The sequence below is a fragment of the Peromyscus californicus genome, unplaced genomic scaffold, assembly GCF_007827085.1.
Source record: "Peromyscus californicus insignis strain IS unplaced genomic scaffold, ASM782708v3 Scaffold_19__1_contigs__length_69161282, whole genome shotgun sequence".
NCBI lineage: Eukaryota > Metazoa > Chordata > Mammalia > Rodentia > Cricetidae > Peromyscus > Peromyscus californicus.
Genome location: NW_026294491.1, coordinates 13102347 through 13126582, shown reverse-complemented (window position 1 = coordinate 13126582; position 24236 = coordinate 13102347). Strand labels below are relative to the sequence as shown.

The 24236-nt window shown below is 35.5% G+C and overlaps 1 protein-coding gene across 11 annotated transcripts in view; it reads left to right on the top strand.

Moving 5' to 3' along the window:
• Pcdh15 (protocadherin related 15) overlaps positions 1-24236 on the top strand; it is a 1435070-nt gene that overhangs the window by 1084061 nt on the left and 326773 nt on the right. For all 11 annotated transcript variants that reach the window (XR_008219809.1, XR_008219808.1, XM_052744717.1 and 8 more), the window contains one exon: positions 13265-13373. Coding sequence is in view for 9 of the 11 variants with exons in the window: in XM_052744717.1 (XP_052600677.1) it covers positions 13265-13373 (109 nt within the window). In the remaining 2 variants the exon portion in view is untranslated. The remainder of the gene's footprint in view (positions 1-13264; positions 13374-24236) is intronic.

The following is a 24236-nucleotide window of genomic DNA, read 5'->3' as shown; positions in this document are numbered from 1 at the left end:
ACCCAGTTACATACACATAATTAAAAATAAAATATTACAAAAAAGTCAATCAGCATTGTGCTTGCAATTAATAAAATGCTTTTGATAGTCTTATGAAAACCTTACTTGATAATAGCTGATATAAAAGGAATGTTTAGGACCCAAATTTCTAAATAATACTCTAAATCACTCCCTTTAAGATTCAGGGTTCATAGAGAAAGTTTCTACAGCAAACATAGTCATCTTCTTTTTTTATTGTTTTTTTTTTTTTTGCCTTGTTTGTTTTCCATTTTTCTGTGCAACAGGTTTCTCTGTGTAACAGCTCTGGCTTTTTGTAGACCAGGCTGGCCTTGAAATCACAGAGATCCACCTGCCTCTGCCTCCCAAGTTCTGGGATGAAAGGTGTACGCCATCATGACTGGCCAACATAGTCATCTTCTAAAACAAATCCAGTTATTTCTGAATAAATTAGTTTCTCTGAATAATAGAAATTCATTTGAAGTATTTTAAACACGTATTTGAAGACAACAAGAGTTCAGAATCCAAAGCTGCTGAGGGTCATGGCTCTTTGGGTGCCAATGTTTAGAAATTGTTCTATGAATGCTGCTGTAAAAGCAGTGTATATTTCATTTGACAAGGGAGTGTATTTTGTGGAGCATTCTTTATGGGTTCTATGTGTTCTTATGAAACTTGAAAAATCTGTAAAAGACTCACAGAGGTAGAAAAAAATCCTCTGGATCTCCAAGGATCACAAAGCATTTCACACCATGTGTTCAATTAAGGATACTGCTGTTATTATCACTACTAATATTAATATAATATATCTCCCGTCAGTCTACATGTCATCTGTCTCTATGTATATTTATCTATTTGTAATCTATATATTCATCATTTATACATTTATACTCATTTGTATATCTATCATCTATCATTCTTTTATCTATCATATAGATAGATAGATAGATAGATAGATAGATAGATAGATAGAGATACAGATATATATGTCTGTCTTTCTACCATATCCAACCCTATCAGAGGCAAGCTCATCTCTGTCTCTGTATACCTCACTTTTACTAACTGTATCAAAATTTTCTTTATTCAAGATGTACATGCTTCAGTATATATAATTCTTCCTGTTCTGAAATAATCTCACACTATGCATTAGCCTATGTATTTTCATCAAACGCATTCTAGAAATGTTTATCAGTAAATGTAAATTAACTCATGGAGCACAAACTTTCTGACCTCATATCGTTAGGTCCTCAGGGGATCAAAAGCATTATCTAGTTTACTTCAACTGCTTGAACATGATTAGAGTTCAGAAACACACTCGGAGTTTCATAGATTGATACAATTCATCTGTAGATCAATGAGTTATGAGATGATCCCTTTAAATTTTTATTTTAAAAACACAAAGAACAACTTTATACAATTGGATGTAAAACTAGTATATGATTTGTTTTGTATTTGAAAAATAATTTCATTGTAGCTCACCTTAATAAGGCCAAATAAAATACTCATTTTAAATGAATATGCAACTCCCTCACCCAGAATTTTAACTTATGTTTAAATAAAATAATTGAATAATTTATTTTCAGATTTCCCATCTGTAGCTGGTTTTAAAATCAAGTAGCAGTGATGTATATATCAGTGAAGATATTCATGCCTCCATGAATGAAGTGTTGTGAGCCCCTTGACCTCCTTAGCTATTCTGAAGACTGGATTAACTCTGTCTCCAATTGATGGCAAAAACGTGGTCTTATAAAGGTTTTAGAGTTGTAAGTAGATTGTATGTGGAAAACTGTGGAAAGCTATGAGCAAAGTTCAGACTTGTGACCCTCAAGAACGCACTGAGTCAATCTGCAGCTGAAGTCCTTCACTTTGAGACTATTTTGTGCTGTCTGGGTTATTCAGTACTGCAGATAGCAGAGGAAAGAGGCATTAATCATATTTTCAAGGAATACGCAGAGACTTCCAGGCATGCAGAAATCAAATGTATGACAAGTTATGATAAGAATAGATTAAATATTCTGTAAACAGTAAGAGGTAAGAAAAATGTCTTGTATATCACGGGTGGTCAGAATATGTATGGCAGAGCTAGGCAGGTATCAGTGAAAGGGGAAGGGATAAAATGGACTATACTAAATATATATTTATATATTATACTACAGCATACTATAATATACATATATATATATATCACAAAACAAAAACAAAGTAAAATATAAGTCACCAAAGGCATGATATTTATAAAATATTAAGCAAGAATAAAGACTTGAATTTATATATACACTATTTGTATAAATTCATGAAATTATGGACAAAAGGACAAATAAAAACAGGCAAGAGAAGAAAAGGGCTGGTCAACCCTGTATGTTATTGATATATTCAAGTTTATACCACTGTGAGACCAAATATACAATTATAAAGAGTGGCAAAGTTCCAACAAACTGGAATTATAAAAGGTGGCAAAGATGTGGAACAGCTGGGATTATTCTGCATCTAAAATGATAAACCCATGTGACGTCTTTCGAAGAACAGCAGTAATGCCACCTATTAGACCATACATCCCTTCAGTTGCTTTATTCTTAGGTTTAACCCAAGCCTGTCCATGTATGTAAGCATCCAAGAGGGTCTGGTAGCATTGTTCATAATACCCTAGGATAAAATCAAGCCAGCCCATCACCGGTGACTTTTCAAACATGGATAAATAGTGCTTGGATTAGTCATCTAGTGAACTCTTCTATAAATATTAAAATGAGTTGCTGTGACTATGCATCTCACATGCATGTAAGACATGATGAAGTAGAAAGGGATGAGTTTCAACAGGATATGCAGTCTTCATAGAAATTCACTTCATAGAAAATTCAAGACAACTAATACTAGTTTGTGATGTTAGAAGATGGGCTATTTCTGGATGGAAAGATGGGTAGTGATTGATAAAGAACATAGGAAATGGGCTGCTGAGGTTCTGCCAATATTCTGTTCATCTCAGTGGTGATCCCATCAATGAAATACAACTGTGATAATCTGTTGAATAGATAAGCAATGACTTGAGGAGATTTCTTGTGTCGTACTTCAATGAGGAGCACATTTCAGAAAAACAGCTGATGTGTTATGCATTCTTCTTATGCCTCTGAGCATGTTTTCAATGTAGCTCAAAGAGCAAGCTTTCACTCTGAGCTCTAAGTACTTCAAATTTGTCACAAAACTGGTAGGTTTTCCAGAATGTAACCTGCACCTTTTCTGTCTCAGATCATATGTTCATCGTTCCCTATGCTCACTACTGGACCTGTCTTTAATTAGTGCTGATTTATTTGATGAACAAAATACTGTCTAGGATTATTTCAATTGTGTGTCCATGATGTGCATGTGTGGGCACGCACATGCCACAGTGCAAATGTGGACGTCAGAAGACAGCTTTCTGTGGTCAGACTGCTCCTTCCACTTTTGTTTGGGTTCTGAGATTTGAACTCAGGACCTCAGGCTTGTGTGGCAATCACTTTACTCACTGGGCTGTCTTGCCTACTGTCTCATTTTTCTGCTGTTGTGATAAGATATCCTTCCAAAAGCAATTTAAGGGGGAAAAGGTTTATTTTGGTTTATGCATTCAGAGGGCTTACAATCCATCATGGTGAGGGAAAGCATTCCATCAAGACAGCAAGATGAGACTATCACAGTATATCAGCAGTCCAGAAGCAGAGAGAACAGGAGGTGGTGCCAGACTATGATGCTCCAAGACCTATGCCTAATGACTCATTTCCTTGAGTGAGACTACACTTCCCGAAGGTTCCATCACCTTCCCAAATATTGCTTGGAGACCTGTGTTCACATACATGAAACTATGCAGGACATTTCATGGTGAAGCCACAATTCTGTCACAGGACTTCTTTTATTAACCATTTATTTTCCTTATTTTCACCTACATTATCTTGTATCCATTTGAGTCTCTTTCTTATATTCATTTTCAATCCACAAAAAATTATTTTGCATTGTTTGGAGTGTTGGTATCAGACATGATTTTTTCATGAGTTGACAACTAAAACATCATCATCGCTATTTATAAAAATTCTGTTTTCTTCCACATACTTAGTATTCATGTTTACCTCACACACATTGATAAGCTGATAAAACAATACAGTTAAAATTTTTTGCAAATGACTCAAATGACTCTAGATCATTGCTTTAAGACACTAAACGTACTTCTTTCACCAAATTCATATTGCACCGGATAATTCTGACTTTATTCTCTTCAAAACAAAAGTTTAAAGAATTATATCCATACACTCATACATACACATACATATAGTTACATATGTACTCTGTGTCTGTAAGTGGGTGTATATGTGTGTGTGTGGACATGTGTGTATATGTATCTGCTTGTGTATGTGTGCCTGAAATTCAGGCTTGGAATGGAGGGGAAGAGATGAGATTCTCAGTCAGACCTAAGGCTGTAAGGAGCAAAACAAGGGAAGCCATCAGAGAAGCAATGTAACCACTGAAAATGGTTACAGATCCTCTTCACTGTGTCTCTATAGTGGATGCCCTGGAACTGGAGTGTTGTCAATATAGCTTCCTGGAGGCTAACCCCACTGCCTTTGATTTACAACCGTGCTTGGGGACTGTGTGGTTTGGACAGAATGAAATGAGCCCACATCCTTCTTCTTCTTGTTCTTCTTTTTTTTATTTGCTGTAGATTTTATGGCCTAGTGTTAGGAAATAACAAAGGGGTTGACTCCCTGTCTAGGGATGATTTGGAGATCCATAGTGTCAGAGACACAGACTTCTGAGGAAATAAATTTTAAAGGCAGAGATTCAAAGGAACACTTTGGAAGTTGGAATTTGTAAGAAGTACTCATATGTGCAACTGAAAGGATATTCAAATGCAAATTTTGAACGTGAATTCAATCTTGGCACAGAGGTGATTACACACCTGAGAGACGTTAGGGTACACGTCATACACGTCAAGGTAAATATGTCTAATATTGAGAGGGTCACAAAGTTTGAACATTGAGACAATAAAATGAAGAGATTTTTGTTGTTATTATTTCAGTGAATTTTGTTGTTTGTCTGACTATAATATAAAATTCCAATGGCCCTGTAAGTATTGATATTATTTTCATGTGTTGTGGCCATGTGTCTTCTGCCCTGTGCACTTTCTACTACTATTCCAGGGAAGATAATTATCAGTGTTGTTTGGAAGACTAGTAAGAACCAGGTGTCTTTCATTAGTGAGTATATAAGCTTCACAACTAGACAAAAGGGCTCCATTTGTTAATATACCATAATAATAGCCTTCAACATAACCTCCTTGGCCTTGCCACTCACCCAAGTTAATTTACCTTTCAAAAATATGCCAAAGGCAAAGAGCATATAAAATTTTCTGATAGCTTTTTAGCAAGTATGTTATTTCTACAACTGGCAAAAGGCAGAAAAAAAAAGCCAAATAAAAACAAAGAGGCTCTAAAGGGATCATGTAAATCTATTTGTTTATATACAAATATGTGAAAGAACATATTGAATTTGATATTCATTTTTGTACTATTTAACACATACATATAAGCAAGACTGTGACACAGAACATTTCCAAGGTCTTTTTGAAAAATACTGAATTTATAATACAACATAAAAGGAGAATAATAATGCCCAAGGCTTCCCTGTTGTGCACTCTAAATATCATTTTGTTGAAGGGATGTATAATATCTTTAAAATGCAAATCAACTAGTGTTTATGAATGTTAAAAAGATAAATACCTGTTCAAATGTAAAAAGCATAGCATTAACAAAGTAATTCAGTTGTAAATACAAATGGTTAAATTTAATAATTTAAGAATGAAATTTAAAACATGCTGAATTTTCAAGCATTTATTTTGAGTGTTTTAAGTATATAATGAATGACTTTTAATATTTTAATGTAGTTTTACTAATCCTGTTTAAAATTGGGAATAAATATCTAAACACTGATAAAATAAGCTCAGGACTTCATAAGTTGAAAAATATAGAAGTAAAATTCATATTTATATTACTGTAAGATAGTATCTAAGTCTGTTTTTTTTTAATTCCAGGGAACTATGTGGGTATATAGACACATTTTACCTTCCCAGGGATGCATCCAATTCTGTCCATTTTAGAGTTAGCATAATGTCTTGGGAATTGGTATAATTTCATTTAATTTAGAATACTCCATTACTTCACCAAGTGTATAGTACTGCTAGCCATATGCTATTTAAGTCCATGGAAAGCTAAGCTGAAAGTCTATTTAGAATTTCAGCACTGTTTCTCTTACTGGAATCACTTAGGTTTGAAAACTTCAATAATCAGTCTTCTGGGATCAAAAATAGGTCTTCAATTTTAGATCCAATATATTTATATAAACATAGGACATATTTTCCCAGTAATGAAATAGAAAATACTCAATGTATAATGACTTTCTGGAGTTATTTTAAAGATTGTCTGACTATATATGAAAGACCTGGATTTAAGACTCAAATGGGCCGTGTACCTTTTGGACATAGATCTGATATAATAAGGCTAAATGTTATAATTCTGTGAATCATGACTGTCATTTGTCTGATGCAAGTTAAAATTCCAAATATCTGAAATTTTAGCACCTGTTTTTCATACAAGGCAGTTGTTTGAACCATTAAAAAGAGAGCAGAGACCCCTTAAACTAACAGAAAAGTTTCTTAAACCATCCTGTCATACATGGTTGCTAGGAAAAAATTCTGGTTGATTATCTGTATATGATAACATTTGCACTTAAACTATTTGAAAGGCAAACTTCAATTGTATAACATTTGTCTTCTCATAAGGCCGCAATAACCATACCTGAAAACTCTGTCTCAGATAAGCTCAGAAGAGCCTGTGCATCTCAGCGATGCTAGCGCATAGAAGCAAGTACTCCAAGTGGACGCACCTTGACCTTCATAGCCATCCAATGACACACTGATTTTTAGGGTGTATTTTTTTTAATTTATTTTTTTTAAATTACACTCATGATATTCATTAATTACACTCATGATATTAATCACATTTGTGGTATTCATAGATTACATTCACAGTATTCATTCAATTACATATATATATTATAGATATATATATATATTTTTTAATTTTAAATGCTGAATGTCATTTATTGAAGGAGGGAGGAGGTCTTAAATACAGGCTTACAGCACAATGGGAGAACCCCGGAGGGCAGAAGTTTGCTACTGATGTTTTACAATCTTGCATCTAAGCTGTTAACACCCATTATTCAGGATACACAGACAAGGAACTTCCCTTAAGCATTCAGGAGGGTGGAACCCGGCAGAGAATTAGCATAGGGAGGATATCAAGGTCAAGATCCGCAAGCAAGGCAACAGTTACCCAAAACGGGGGCCAGGGACTTACAGGTCCCCCTTTTATTAAATAATGAGCTTCTGACTTGGGTTGTGTGGGACGTCAGCAGGTCACCTTACCTGTCATGGAGACGCCTGCCCAGACCCTACAGGTGCTCTGTCTTAGGTTGATGAGTGCCCCCCAGGTGTTACCCGTCCCTGAATACTCATTATCATGGGTGTATTTTTTTTTTATTGTGAAAGCATCTATGATTATCTTTACAGTGTGAACCTCCACATGCACATAATTCAGGGTAGATATGTGTCCCCATAGCTAAAGTGGAAAAGGAGCTCAATGATTCAAACCACAGTGGAATGATGGGGTGTCCTGCAAATGTGTGTGAGTCAGGGCTTCCCCAAGACACCAAAGACTGTCACACAGCAACTGTGCTTCAGAAGGAAAGTACAAGAATCCCTCAGTGTTCAGGTGACTTGTCTCTGTCTCCTGGAGTTCAGCACGGTTGTGAGATTATATTAAAATTCAGTAGGCATGAGACTGTGGTTTATAAATACGAATTGGGTATTTTCTGTGTACCAATACAATTCACCATAAAGAAGTAGCTATAGAAGATAGATGGGATTTTGAACCACACTTTTAGAATTTCTAGACATATTTGGGCTATGAATGGCTCTATAACTGTAACATGTACCAGCTACATACCCTAGACAGGCAGGTCACACGCTAAGAGAAACAGGTAGATGAGGACGGACAGCAGTTCCCACCTCCCAAGGGTGATTCACTTCCAAACAGCTGAGCTGGTTGGCACTTCATGCACTTGGAGGAATTCTCTCTGCAGTCACAAAGAGACTCTTCTGGAAGTAGTTACTGCAAGGTCTTCTTGAGAGTAATGGTCCAATATAAGCAGCCTAGAAGATTCATTAAGATAACAGTGGACCAGAAAAAGGAATTGAACATGCTCCTTGGTCTAGTTCTACATATGGCCACATGACACTTGCATGCAATAAGAATTATGTTCTCAAGAACTCAGTTTATACACTAAAGGGGAACTACAGTGTTCCTGAGCAAGTCAGCATACCATGTATTAATCTTTATTTGACTTTTTTATATAGGTTGACATTCCAGATTCAAAGTCTTTAAAACATATCTCAGATTAATTAGGAAAAAAATAGTTGGAACAAGAAAACATTTTTTTCCTGGAAGTTCCAAAACTAAGATATTTTGGTGCACAGTGATATGTCTCCTGTTTACTTCATTTGTCATATTATACATGTCACCATGCATATGGCTTCATCCTTATTCATTTTACACTGTATTTTAGAGCTTACCTTGTTCTTTAAAACTAAGTCCCTTAATTGAATATTCAGCTAATTTGTTTCCAACTCTCCAGTGGTTCTTTGCAAGTTTTAGTGTGTAAAGACATCACTGTCGTTCATATGCAAACACTAACATTTCTACTAACTTATTTTTATTTATGCTATTAATAAGATTTTTGTGAAGTGCAGTGTGACAATTCAATACATTATATAATGTGTAAAAACCAAATTAGAATAGTAATCATTTACATATGGAACTTCAATAAGCTAATTTTGATTCATACATAATAATTGTATATATCTGTGAGGTACAGTATAATTCAGTAATTAATCATTAAGCAATAAGTTATCTTAAAATGGGCTTTATGTATTTGTGTATTTGTTTATTTGGCCGTGCACTCAGAAATGTTCTCACTCTGCAGCTGAGACTGGCTTGATAATTTCCATCCTCCTGTGTCAGCATCAAAAGTACAAGTGTCATGGGCACAGCATGTCATACCTGACTCATAGTTGTTTATTTGTTCTTTTTTTACAATACTAGGAGTTGTACCAATGATCTTCTCCATGCTATGCAAGAACTCTACCAATAACTTTTCAAAGAAGTTTTTGACTTATAATAATATTGACTATTTTTTGTATCTATTTAGAATCTCCTTGCATTGATTTCTACTTTTATTTCACTTAGAGGGCCATCTTTGTGGAATAGATTATGTAGCACATTAATGGGTTAGTTTATCATTGAATATCTGGTTAATTTTGCTAAACATTTGATGTGCAGTGGGCTACAATAGTACCTCCCAACTGAGCTGGAACCAGGTCCTCTGCCCTCTTCCCTCTGCTCTCTCAGCTAAGAATTCTTGTTGCATTGAATGCATCCTTCTGAAATTTCCATAGTTATCTTCACACTCTGCCTTAGCCTGGTCCTAGCTACTATAGAGATTTTAGTGTAGACATAAGCTTAAAACAGAAAGCATGCAATTTGTACTGTGCTTTCTAATGAATACACGCAAATTTAAAACTGAAATGATTTTGTAAAAAGTTTATTAATTTTTTTAACAAAATCATCCTCAATTAAATATAACCTTCAGTATTCTATAATATTTAAAATTCTCAGATTTAAAGGTAATGATTTGTCTGAGAAGTAATCTCTATTATCATTGAGGACTTTTTTTTAACCTATTGTATTAGTTAGGGTTCTCTAAAAGAACATATATGTGGTATGTTAGAGTGTCTTATGGGATGTGATCCACCTGGTCTAACAATGGCTATCTACTGATGGAAAGACCAAGAATCCTGCAGTTGTTCAGTCCACAAGGCTTGATGTTTCAGCTAGTCTTCTGTGCACATAGTTGTCCCCAAAAAGTAGGCTCTAACACCGGTGAAGGAATGGACTCTCATTGAGAGTGAGGGCAAGCAGGCAAAGAGAGCAGGCTTCCTTCTTCAATGCTCTTCACAAAGCTTGCCACAAGAAAGTGTGGCCCAAATTTAGGGTGGTTCTTCTGGCTTCAAGTGATCTTGAATTAAAGTGGGTCTTTGTACCTCAAATGATTCAATTAATTAAAAATCCCTCACAGGTGTACCCAGCAACTTGGGTTTTTAGATAACTCCAGATGTAGTCAAGTTGACAACAAATAACAGCCATTACACTTATAAACCTAAAGTTTGCTGCCAAACTCATGAATGATAGTAGATGAGAAAAGTTCTATAAATATGTGCTTCAAGCTTATAGAGGACAAGGGAAAATATCAGTCCTCATATGCTAACAAGAGATTTAAAATCAGCAATTATCCAGATCTTCTATGAAAAGATGGAAGCTTTTTACCCAGAGGGATTCTCTTTTCTTATTCTTATTACTATATTTATTTCTTTATAATATAAAATAGTATATGTATGATACTGATCTAGTCCAAAAATAATAGGTAATCTATATGTATACATATACATATATATTCCATTTTCTCCTTCTAGACAAAGTTTCCTGAAGTGTTCATACTCTTTCATTCTTCTAATGTCAAGTAAAGTAATTCTAAATCATATCCATACCTCTTTCATGTTCTCACTTTTTTATTATATGAGACTTATTAACAAACAATGATGTAAGATGAGGAATCTAATTTACACTTCTCCATCCCCACTGATTTTCTTCGCTGTGTTATTTTCAGTTTTCTTATTGTTTATGTAACTTTAAATAATGTAATTAAATCTCCATTGCTCATTTCAACAAATCTACATACTAATGAATGTGGATTTTAAAATACCTGATGAATTACCGAAACCAAAACTTATTCTGGGTTGGTAGCTTGGGGGAGCTACAGAAACAAGAAGAGTAGAGGGGGTCACAGGGAAGTTTCTCTACTTGATACTCCAAGAAAATAGCTCAGATTCTAGTTTCTTACAAAGAGTGAATAGGAAAATGGGTTTTGTCTCTCCAATAGTCAGAGACTTCTCAAATTCCTTGGAATATCTGACTTTGGGACACAGGAATGAATTGTAGAGAATCATCAGCTTTTAGGAGCCTCCCTGGGTCTACTAGAATGATGCTTATGGAATGCCGTGGAAGAAGTAATTAGTGACATAGCAGCAAAGTAGTTAAAGGATGAGTTAACTCTGAGGCAAGGTCTCTTCAGGTGTGACCAAAAGATACTGTTCAATGCTTAACTAACCAAGATAGAACCTTGAACATTTTTCATTTTAGGGAAAAATACATTATTATATATGATATGAACTTACTATTGAAAAGGTACTATGTGAGAGAGAGGGATAGGAAAAGAGAGGAGACCAAAAATAAAGTACAGGGAGAGGAACAATGGAGGAAGAGAGGAGGGGAGGAAAGTGAGGAATTCTAGAAGGTTTTCTATATGTATGATGGAGAGAAAAAGAGTAATCATCTGGATTTAATGAGACAATTTTTATTCTGAGGTGATATATGATTCTGAGCCATGGTTCTAAATCCACATTAAAAGAAGATATACAATGTTACTAAATTGGTCCTATCAATGTCTTATTATTTATAGGAAAATATAGTGAAACCACTTAGAAAGCTTATCAACAATTATGCAGCCCCTGAGATTTATGTGAGGTACTAACAATCGGCCAATTATTATATTTCATCCCTATATTTTAATAAAAAAGAATTGCCTGTGGATATATAACATTATTGCTCATGTTAAACATAAGCAAACACCATACAATGTCCCCTGAGAATTTGAACTACTGGGTTTGCCTAACAGTACATAGCATGGTTCAGTGTTCTTCATTTCAGAATAAATCATATAAAAGCATGTTGTAGTACTTTCTCAGACACTGAGGAAAAATTGATTTCCCTTTAGACTTACCATTTATGTGTTTTGTTTGGGAGTTGTATACCCTTAATGTTTCCTAAACTATGTTCTAAGAGCATTATTTCAAGGAGACATTAGTGGATGATTGCTTAATGTATGTAAAAAAAAATAACATTTTCTTTGTGTCACTATGAAAAGCAGATAATGAATTCCCTGAGACCTCCAGGAAATATTATCTTTTCAACACTTTATCTACCATAGGATTTCCCAAGCTGGTCTGTTGAGTAAGATTTCCATGGTTTTCCTCGGCATGCATGTCACCGTTTTCTCATTTAACTGGGCCATGTCTGCTTGTGCATCTTCTACTGTAATGGCAGAGCTGAAAGGCGGCACACCAGACCTCTGACTACAAGAGTCTAAACTTATTGCTTGGTCCCTTTCAAAAAATAAGTGTTCCAATCCTCTTTTAAAGATTTACTTATTTTAATATTTATGTGTAATATGATGTTTGCCTACCTGTATGTAGGCTACACCATGTTATGCAGTGCCCGTGAAGTTCAGAAGAAGGTGTTGGAAGCCTTGCAACTGGAATTATAGAGAGTTGTGAGCCACCACGTGGCTTTTGGAAACATAAGCAGGGTCCTCTAAAAGAAAACCGATGTGCCTAGCTCTGATTAATCTACCTACTCACCTTTCCCACACCAGTATGGCAAGCTTAAAAGCTCAGTGGATACCACTGAACATGAAACTGAGACACACTGACTTAAAGGAATCTATTGTCATCCTAAACAGAATCTTTTTAGGCCACTATCAATTAAATAAACACAACTGTAATGTGTACTTTATTTTAATTACATGAAACTTGAATGGTGTGGCTTTGGTTTCTTTCTAATTAAAATATATTTTGAGTGTTTTTTTCCCCTCAACTTCACTGTAATTATCAGGATAAAATAAATTATTTAAGAATGGAAGAATAGAGTCTCAAATATTTTCTAAAGCAGGGAGAACTCACATAAGGAGCTGTTTCATGTCTTTGCATTTCGCTTAAGTCTTCTAAGCACTTTAAGGCTGTAATAATTTTTCTCCCCTAACTTCCTCCTGGGGGAATCCTTTAGATAAGGTTTTGTGCACAAAGCTACTACGCATTTTCATTTTGAATTTGAGAGACACTACTTCCCTTTTCAGACTTAGAATTAACTACTAGGGAAAAGTGTCAAATTATAAGCCCAGGCATTTGAGCTTCCCTGCCTGCTTAGTGCATATCTAGCTGTCCAAACTCAAGGAAACATCCTGGTGTCAGCTTTCCCTGAAGTATGAGTGTGCAGCACAGCTAAACACTCTGATTTTCTTCCAGGAAGAACTGAACCCCATTTTGGTGACCCCACCTATCCAAGCCATTGATCAGGACCGAAACATCCAACCTCCATCAGATCGACCTGGCATCCTCTACTCCATCCTTGTCGGTTTGTATTTGCCAACATTTTATCCTGTTAGAAATCTGTGAATGAATCCCCTCAAATCATATCAAGCTTTTTCATAACAAGGCTTTTCTTTTTGAAACTTACATATATAAAACTAGATATAAATCTGAGTCTTCCTTCTTCCTGGTTCAGTAAAATGTTATAGAACTGTCAATAGTGCCTTTATAAAACAAACAAGATACAGATCAACTTTAAAGCATTCTGCAGTGATTTTTTTTTTCAAAATCAAAGAAAGATGGGCTTTGTTGAAGCTCATGGAAGAAGGGAAGGACTACCAACCCAAGAACATGATATGGATACCCAGGGCCCATTTCTGCTCTGAAAACAATGTTTGTGCTATTCCATCTCTAGACATGTTATCATTTGCACAAGATGCAAAAATGAAGAGATTTGACAAAACTGTTCTTAAATTACATTGATAAAGCATAGATGTTTCTGGTTTGCATGACTGATGGGCTCTGGAAAGACAGATGCACGGGAGAGACCAGTATCTCTGAACTGGGAATTGCTGATCTTAGAACGACCCCAGTAGAATCCAACATTATCTTCCAGTCCCAGTCTCTGACTTTGCCTCCAGCCTGTGTGCTCACGTGCACACACCACCATATTAGGCAGATTCTAGACAATTTCACACTGTCATAATTAGAAGTAGTATTTCTAAAATTTGGCCTGATATTTCGATTTCAAGGCTTTATTCTTTAGAACAATGAATAAAACACAGGTCAAATGCAGAGCTCTAGCCATCAAATTATTATTTTTTTAATTCTTATGAATGTAAGTCATTTTAAGCCTATAGTTGTCTTGTTATAAATAACAGGAAACATGAAATGTTTGACCCACCAATTGAAGGAAATTATGAAATATGTCCATCTGAACTGTAAATAGAGAGGTAAATGCTCCAGACTAAAGAGAGTACATGTGGGTACAAAAGTATCAAAAGCAGAATTAAAATAGGAGGAAGAAGTAAACATTTCTAAAAGAGCTGCCCAGCTCTGGCTACAGCTATTTTAACAGGAGAGTGGTGTCTGCAGGTGGAAACCAGTAGAACTATTGCTATTTGCAATCAAAGTCCCTCTGTAACTAAGCCAGCTCTCTGGTACCTTGAGGCATTAGTGCCCATGCTGTGCTAGCCAAGACTTTCTGCAAAAGAGATAGAAAAAATGTTGATGGATTGACAGAAACAATGCCCAGGAATATCATCCAAACATCTGCAAAATCAATAACAAAAGACAAGCCCTTCTTTAAAAAGTTGAGTTTGATATATCCTTAAATGGGTTAATGTTTTTATGGGTATAAACTCAGACTGTTTAACTGGTGGTCTTCCCATGTTTAACAATAGGGAGATGAATTTTAGTCTTACTTTGAAACAGGCTACAGGGAAAACATTCAAAACTAGATTTCTAGTAAGTACAAAGTTAAGATTTTCTGCTGAACTGAACTTTTCCATGAAATATGTGTGTATTTAGATATTTTTATTTGGTTTTATTTTGTATTCATTATTTCAATAATATGAAGTTACAATTCTAATTAAGCCCTCATGTTAAACTCAAGGCTGAGTTGAAAGTTTAGATGAAAGATTCAGTCTCTTATGGAGGGAATTAGGAAGACAGTTCTGTAAGGACTTTTGGAGACTTAGCCCTCTCTGTGGTTAGATGATTGTCCCCAAAAGGCCACAATGCGAAGACTTAATGCCTAGTCCAATGGCGCTGCAGGTGCTGTGTGCCTATGCAAAGTGGCCCAGTGGAGTCCTAGGTCAACAGGGATGTGCACAGGAAGGAGACCGAGGGACCCTGGTGTGTCTTCTCTCTCTATCACTCACTCTGATTTGCAATTTCCATCTGCCATTCATACTAAGGGCCTGAGCCAATGGGCCCTGTGATCTTGGTCTTGAAATTCTGTAACTATGGAGTAATAAACTGCATTTTTTAAATAAGTAGTCTGTCTTGGTTTTTTTTTTTTTTTTTATCATAGCGACACAAAGCTGACTAATGTAACCCTCCAAAAACATTAAAGAGGTAAAGGAGAGGAAAGAAAAAAGAAAGAAACCAACAAAAAGAAACGAAATGAATGGAAAAGGAAGCCCAAATCAACTTTATCAGAACTGAAAATTAACGAAGCTTCCCCATTTCTCATTGACTACACAAGCAAAGCAGCCGAACCTTGATAATAGCAGTGAGCTTTGGGTTGTTTTCACTCTAAGCCCCACAGCCCCCTGTGGCAGCCTGACTCTTCAATGTAGCTCATCGGCCATTAAAATGGACAGAATAAAACAGGAGATCCCTCAGTGCCTCACTTACCAAAACTGTTAGTTTCTGCCCTTTCTGAGGGTTCCCAGAAGCACCATCAGAAAAGGACCTCTCATGTCACCCAGGGCAGAATGGCTTCTCCCATGGGCATTTGTCAAAACACTTAAGGCAAATACTTTGCCTTTGTGGCTGCCTAATGTAATGGGGAATATTTAAGGAAATTTGTAAATAAGTAAAAAGTTTGGCCGGGCGGTGGTGGCGCACGCCTTTAATCCCACCACTCGGGAGGCAGAGGCAGGCGGATCTCTGTGAGTTCGAGGCCAGCCTGGGCTACCAAGTGAGTTCCAGGAAAGGCGCAAAGCTACACAGAGAAACCCTGTCTCGAAAAACCAAAAAAAAAAAAAAAAAAAAAAAAAAAGTTTGAAAGGTAGAGAAAAGGATCCATTGGGATGTAAAAACTTCATCATGTCTGTTGGAATCTAGAACAACAGAAAGACTTATGCTGTGTGTACCCATAGAAAAATTTGGGGAAGGCTTTCAACTCTGCCCTTCCTTGCTGACCTGCAAACCCCCCAAAATCAGTAACTGAGATAAGGGCTCTGCAGACAGAGAGTTGGACAACTAAGGATGCCACTTAGACAGAGAGCTCTTCTGGAAGAGCTAGAAAGTATGTTGGCTACAGTGTGTAAAACAAGACAAAACAGAGCACAGCCCCATGCAGTCATTCAACTATCCAAATGACAGAGCACAGCCTTTACATAAAGCAGATATCACTACATACAGATATAGCTACACAACCTGTATGACAAGCAGAACAGCAACAGACGCTGACAAGAGCAATAGTATGACTTCTTCAGTTGTCACATAATAAAATTTAAAATGCCCAGATCTGAAGGAATCAAATTATTAAACTAGAGAGAATCACTCAGTATGGATGTTATAGACAGAAAATTAAGTCAAATATTGTTTTCCTCAGGAAGACTAAACATTAGCCCACTGGACAAACACTTTCAGTCTCGTAATCAGTGTGTAAAAAGTTAAATGGAGCCACATACAGAGAGATAAAGGAAGGCAGAGGATGACGCCTGAACAAATACAGAATAGCGACAGAGAAAGAGATGGCTTAAAAGGAACAGGAATAAAATTGAGAAGTATCCCTGCAATTAAAGTTGCAATAATGGTGCTGAAGAGCACCTTCCACTGAAAAGAAAAAAATGTAGCAGGATGTGAAGAGAGAACAGCTGATGCTCTAAAATCCAAATCAAACCGCAGTCTATAGACCTCTCTACTTCCAAGTTGCCGAAAACATAAAATATTCTTCTCAAATTCACCTGGAGAGCTTGCTCTCCAGTGTAGACCATTCTGAACGGACAATAAGGTTGATTAAGTGGGAAATCATTGAAATTATACAAACTGTATTCTCTGACTATAGACAGACTTCATAGTACCCCAGACAAAACCTCAAAAACAAAATACCACCAAATTACCATAAACTTGATGTGCCAGATGCATTGAACCATCTCTATCTATTTCGATTTATTTTGATCATATAGGTTTTAACATCATATTAATAGCAACAGCTTACTTTGTCACCTCAAAGACAGTTCATAGAAGTTATCTAAAACCGTTGCTTGTTGCAGACCTGGCCAGAGAGTGGGTGTTCTGTCTTCTAGAATCAATGAGACTCCCTTCAACACAGGACATTACACGGTCACTAATCTTTGTACATAGATACATTGAATGGGAATGTTGAATTGGTGTGTGGAGGTCATGTAAAATGGCTGTCAGTCACTTTTCCAACACTGCCAGTAAGATCAATCTTGTAAGATAATTAACACCCATTATCAGGATAAAGTGACAATTAAAATTTATTTATACTGAAAACAAGCAAAAAGGCTTCAATAATTTATAGAAAGTATGTATAATGGTAATGAGACTTCCTTTGGATGGATTCCTTTCTGTGGATGCTGGATAGCAATGGGTCTGAAACAGCAGATTAATCACAAGTGACCATAAAAAGAGGCCTGCCAAACCTCATACTAAGCTAAAAACCCACTGACAGAAATAGTCTGTGTATGTGAGAGTTCCTTGCTTCTAACTGTGTTCCTAAGTTTTTCCAAGTAGTATCTACCAAGCACTGTTTCAATGGCATCATTAACCCAGCATCATAAATTACAAATTAACTTCTAGTGGTGTGAAAGGCTACTGATTTTTGCTCTTGTAATAGACAGAACTGTCAGTACTATGAAATATGTATGAACAGTAATTATGATACAAATAATACATATTAAATATCATTTAGATATGTTATAACCTAAAATACAACATTTTAAAAGCTATTTTCTGGTTGATCATGGAACTATGATATATAATATTTTAAATATCATGGCAACTAAAAAGTAGGTTTCATGAACTAATTAAGGATGAAAAAAGTAAGCCAGAAACCTCAGTTTCAAATTTGTTTATAAATCTTCATGAACCCCCCCCCCAAAAAAAAAAATTCCTGAGAATTTACTTTGTCACAGCAGGGTATAAACTACAGTCACACTGGAGGAGTCACAGGAGGGTGAATTGAAAACTTGAAGAAAATGTCTCAAGCCCAAGACACTTGTGGATGCTGGATAGCAATGTGTTATACTTCAGATCCCAGAATTATGAAAAGAGCACAGATTTTTTTCCATTGTTTTGTTTGTTTGGTTTTTGTTGTTGTTGTTGTTTTACTTTGTTTTTACATGGTAGGAGACATCTTGGGGATGAATCATCCCCTGTGTGTGTTGGTCTTTTAAACGTTACATAATTTGCATGACATCCTCAAGGTGCATTTTGCTCACGCTCTTCCCTTCTCTATAATGTTGATCATTAGGGGAGATGAGCAAGGCATTAGAGGTAACAGGTATTATAAGAACTGGAACACAAGAGTAATTTGATGCAAATGTAGATTTTTTTTAAGTCCTTCATAAAAATAATATTAAAATTTTCAAATTATTTTATTTACTGCAAAGGAGAAACCTTCGGTGGTAGCATCAGAGGAATGTAAACATTAAAGGAGTAGCCTTTGAACTTAACATCAGAGGAATGCAATATTAGTAGTACTTACCTAAAGATTAAGGAAGACATGGATTCACTAGAGAAAATACAGAGCTTTGAAGATGTTTGTGGATGAGTAGCACGTCCAGACAGATGGGGAATTGTTGCTTGGACTTAACAGTACATTTTTCTGTGATAAATGTGATAAAGCCCAGTGGTATGAGGAGACCTTGGTTTTGCACATGCACTTGTGTCCTTGGAGAATATGATACTTCAATACCTTCATTTTTACAAGGCACTCAACATTCATGCACCAATGAAAAGGGTTCATAGACGATCAGTTGAAGATAAATTACATATTAAAGTTTCTTTTGTTTTTGGTGTATTCATTAGCAATATTTGACTGGTACTTATAAAATGAATCATTACTTATCTATAATTGGAAATTATCATTAATTTTCATTGTCTTCATGACAGCAATAAACAAGGCTTTTTGTTTCTGCATATATATATATATATATATATATATATATATATATATATATATATATATATGGGTAAATGTCCCTTATCATTATGTTGGAAATACATCTTCAACATAATAAACCACATAATAAATTATTTTCGATGGAAATCTGTCTGTTAAAATACAGACAAATGAACTTGTATTTATCTTGGAAGTAAAGTTTTTAAATAGAAAGTTTATTCCTCAGTTCAAGAAAATGTTGAGGACATATCAGAGGCAGGAATTTCAATAAAAGGCATTCAAGGACCTTTATTCCAGGCACTTCATGTAACCAGAGGGCTATTAGCACTGTGCTCACAGTGAGGTGGGCGGGGCTCTTATACAACTCCATTAAGGATCTTGGGACATTGAGAAAGAACACGAAGCACAAAGTGACTCTGTGGAGGCAGAAATTCCATGAGCAGCTCACATTTGCTCCCAGCAATGCTCAAAAACTGGGTTAGCAAACACAACCAAATACATATCAGTCCATACCTCTGTATGTCGTTGACATGAAGGTCATCCTATCTACATGTCTAAGACATAAAGTTATAGACCTCATCTTGCAAACTACAGAGGTGAAGATTTTAGTGGTCTTACGGTTATCTTTTATTTCTTAAATTCTGACATAGAAACAGAAAAGATTAAAGTTTAATGGTATCAAAAAATGTGTTCTTTAAAGAATATTGTTAACTGACTTACAAAGCAGGTGACAGAAAAAAAGATCTAGACTAGCAAAATGTACACATAACAGAAGGCTTTCCCTGGGAATATAGAAGATGACAATGTAATAATAAAAGACAACTTAATTATCATTTGGCTAAAGTTTGAATAGATTTTATTTATCATAGAAAATCTATAACTATATAAAAGTAAGTAAAAGTTATTTTAGTTTATTCACCTTTAAAGAAAAGCAAATCAAAACTCAATGAATATGATTGCATACTTATTTGAATTGCCCACATTTGAAAAATGACCTCTTCAGTTGCTAGCAAACACATGGAGAATACAGAATTACCATGCAATGCAGTGCTGATGGGAATGTTAAATGGTTCAGTCACCTTGGAAAACTAGCATTTTCTTAAGAAGAGAAGCATGGTCATAAATGAAAAAAAACTGGTAACAGACACTTGTAACAATCTCTAATGCATCCTACTGAGTTGAAGAAGCCTGTTAATTATATGATTTCATCTAAATGGGTTCTTAGGAAGGTGGACCCAAGAGACAATGAGCAAATCTGGCTGCTGAGATAAGAATCTCATGGAGGGCAATTTGACCATAGCCTGTGTGAATCACCAATGAGGTAGTGATTACACAACAAACCTATCGGAGACACTTATAACGGTGCTGCCTTAAACTAATAATAAAACATTTAGACTCAACACCTGCTAGGATCTTGCTCTCTGTCTATTTATCCAAGATAAAAGAACATCAATGCTCATCAACTACTGATGTGCACAAGAATGGTAAAGAAACTGCATCTGTGACTAAATGTTATTGGCAGCCTCACAAACACAAGAATAGATAAAACATGGTGTATTGATAGAGCAGAAAAATTCCAACCCAATAAAAAGAAATGGCCTATAAATGCAGAAAAGAGTATGAATCACAAGGTTGCCATGATAAGAATAGATGATATCACAAAAATAACACATGCTGGCAAGAAGTTCAGAGTAGAGGAGGGCAGTCAGGAGCCATCATGCAGTTATTAACAGGAGCATTGCTTGAATAGTGATAGTGGTACATGGATCAACATGAAATTATACTTCTAAACTATATAAAGTTTATGGTACAGTAATTATAGTTCTCTTATAGAAAACAAATTACATTCAACTTTGTAAAAATTATGGAATGCTAATTTACGTTGTCATTCCCTTCACAGAACTATGAGGGTAGAAATGTAGGCTTTTTGTGTATATATACAACAATAAGAGTTTTCAAATATGTAAGTTCTGTTGACTACAAAAAATTACATTCTGAAATTCACTATACTATAATGTTCATAATTTAACTGGTCTGGGATACAGCTTTCAACTCTGCATAAAATTTGGGCAATCAAAATTTGTTTCTATGCAAGAGTTTCATATGAGTATAAAAATTTGTGTACAATGGATAGACAAGCATTGTATTTTTACTTCTCCTTAGTAAAGCATCATATTTTAAGAAGTATAGAATATTGAACTGCCATAGCATTTGCTCTAGATCTGTATCTACACATATGATTCATTAGTATGTTGCAATCACTTCTACAAATCTACTTTCTGTAACAATAGACCCAATGGTTTAATTCATTGGGTGAGATTATATGACCTGACAGAAAAGATTTGGGGGTCTAGAAACAGATATTCTATGGTAGAATCCTGGTTCATTCATTTGCTGGCTGTGAGAGCTGAAGGCATTTTCCCCTTAATCTCTCTTTAGTGTTCCTCTGTTCATAGAACCTATGATGACATCTTCCTCGTAGAGCTATTTGACACTTAGTTGAAGGAGAAGATTTATAAATAAAAAGATTACGAAGTTTCCCCCACAATAAGCCCTGAGTTATCATCTAATAAGTGTTTCTCTCTGGGGGCTAACCCCCTTTTCCTAGATCAACTGTGTTGCACATTCGTTCATATTCATGGCTCTCCTTCCAGCATATCCCAACTATATTCTCCTCTGAAGGAATAGCTGGTGAAACCAACAAAGCCAACTCTGAGTTATACTGTACTTTACAGAAATTTCAATGGAAATATCTAAAAACATGAGAGAATAAAGATTTTCCATGTGCTATTACTTAAGAAATGATAAACAAAGTGAAGATTTTATGTCTATATTCCCTTCCCTTCCTCCAACTTATTATCATAAAGACATAGCTCTTCAATCCACAAATATCCATTGCAAATGTCTGTAAAATAACTGATTAAAAATCTGCTCTTCATCCTTATTTATTATATATTTCTCACAAACATACTTACACTTTACAGCTTTTTTTTTTCTTGGTAAGTACGTCAGGCAGTTTGGTGAAGTTGCACATAATGTTTACCTGTTATAAATAATATTTCTATTGAGTCATTTTAAATTTACACTGATTTTCTTCCAATTAATTTTTTCCCTAGATGTGTTTATTGGAAACATAAGTTGAAGGTTGTTGAGGTTCCCTGCTAGACACATTGTGCTCTCCTTGGCACAATTCCACATGGCCGCCTCTTAGATTTGCTGTAAACAAGTGAAGGATTTTGTTGTCTCTGCTGAAACTATTTCCTAGCTGATGAGCAACCTCTTTTGTGTTATCATCCCAGAAAACCTAGGACTAAGCATACATGGCACATAGATAAATATACACAAACACATAGACAGTGTTTTCTTACAGTTTTGGAGGTTAAGATCAAGGTTCCCATCTCTGACTCTTGACAAAGTCCCCATCCTGTAAATGCAATAGGACATCCTCACCTCCTTTTTGTTATTATTATCAATTATTTGGATTTCCAGAATAATTTTTCTAGTTTTCAGGTGGTACCCACCATACTCCTCCATAATGATTGTCTTAGTTAGGGTTGCTATTGCTGTGAAGAGACATCATGACCACTGCAACTCTTATAAAGGAAAATATTTAGTTGGGTGGCTTACAGGTTCAAAGGTTCAGTCCATTGTCATCATGGTGGGAAGCATAGTGGCGTGCAGGCAGACCTAGTGCTGAAGAAGGAGCTCTATGAAGAAGGAGAGTTCTGCAGCTTGATCTGCAGGTGGCAGAAGGAGACACTGTATACCACACTAGGCATAAGTTGAGCGTATGAGACCTTAACACCCACTCCTACAGTGACACAGTTCTTCCAACCAAGCCACACCTACTCCCACAAGGCCACGCTTCGTAAGAGTGCCACTCCCTTGGGACCAAGTATTCAAACACATGAATCTATAGGGGCCATACCTGTTCCAACCACCACAATGATCAATACAGCACTCTTGTTTTGAATGTTCTGAAATTAGGATAAATTTTAAAATTTTAAACATTAGATCTGTTTCAAGTCAGGATAGTTATTATTGTTGCTCAAAGTATCTGACTTTCAGGAAGGAAATCTTTCTTACTGGCTCTTGAAAAGGGAAAGCAGATTAGGAGACTTGTAAATCATTCTTGCCAACTGTAGTGAAATAGTTCACAGTTCTTTTAAATTACTGACATAGACCCAGAGTGAAAAATGTCCTTTAAAAACTTCAATTACTTGTGATACAACTGATTTGTACCAAATCAAATACTTTATATCAAATACAGCTGATACAATGACAACCAGACTACCAAGGGTTATCATTGTTCCCAAATGGGTCATCACTTCAGTGTGCAAAGCCATGGAGTGTGCATTTCTCTTCTTAGAGCTAAACTATAACATGAGATTACCCATTTACTTCTAACTTAAGACTTAAGATGTAAATATTTTTATTTTACCTTTAATCTTACATTCATATCTCTTTTTTTTTTTGCTATTTCTATCGGTTTTCAAGACTTTAAGGGCTAAAAATTCAAATATCTCATATTTAATTATTTAACTTACTGTTAAACGCCCTCAGAGTTAGAATAAAATCATCAACCCTACCATCATGCTATGAGTACTATACATAGCTTCATTTCAATCTGTAACTTTTCTGTCTCAGCTATATTCACTGGGATAAGAAAACAAATTGTTACCTTTTGAAGTTCTGGGATGTTTGTTTTTATAACACCAAATGAATTCACATTTAGATTGGCATTTCTGAAATATCTGTAAATCTATTTTGTTTTATAATTACATAGGGCATAGATAGATAGATAGATAGATAGATAGATAGATAGATAGATAGATCTAGAAATATAGATATATGTCCAAAATTGAATGTTATTAACAGAGTCTGACTTCTATGCCACCCTGTCATTTATTGCTTTACTATCTCTCTCTTACATTATAAATTTTTAATATTATGATTTTTCTATTCAAATATACTAGGTATTCCTTTTTAGTGGGTCAATTTCCTAAGTTCAATTTTACTCATCTAAAGATAGCTACATTGATAGTTAAAGAAATGTGTTCTAAATATATAAGTATGAGTAGATGG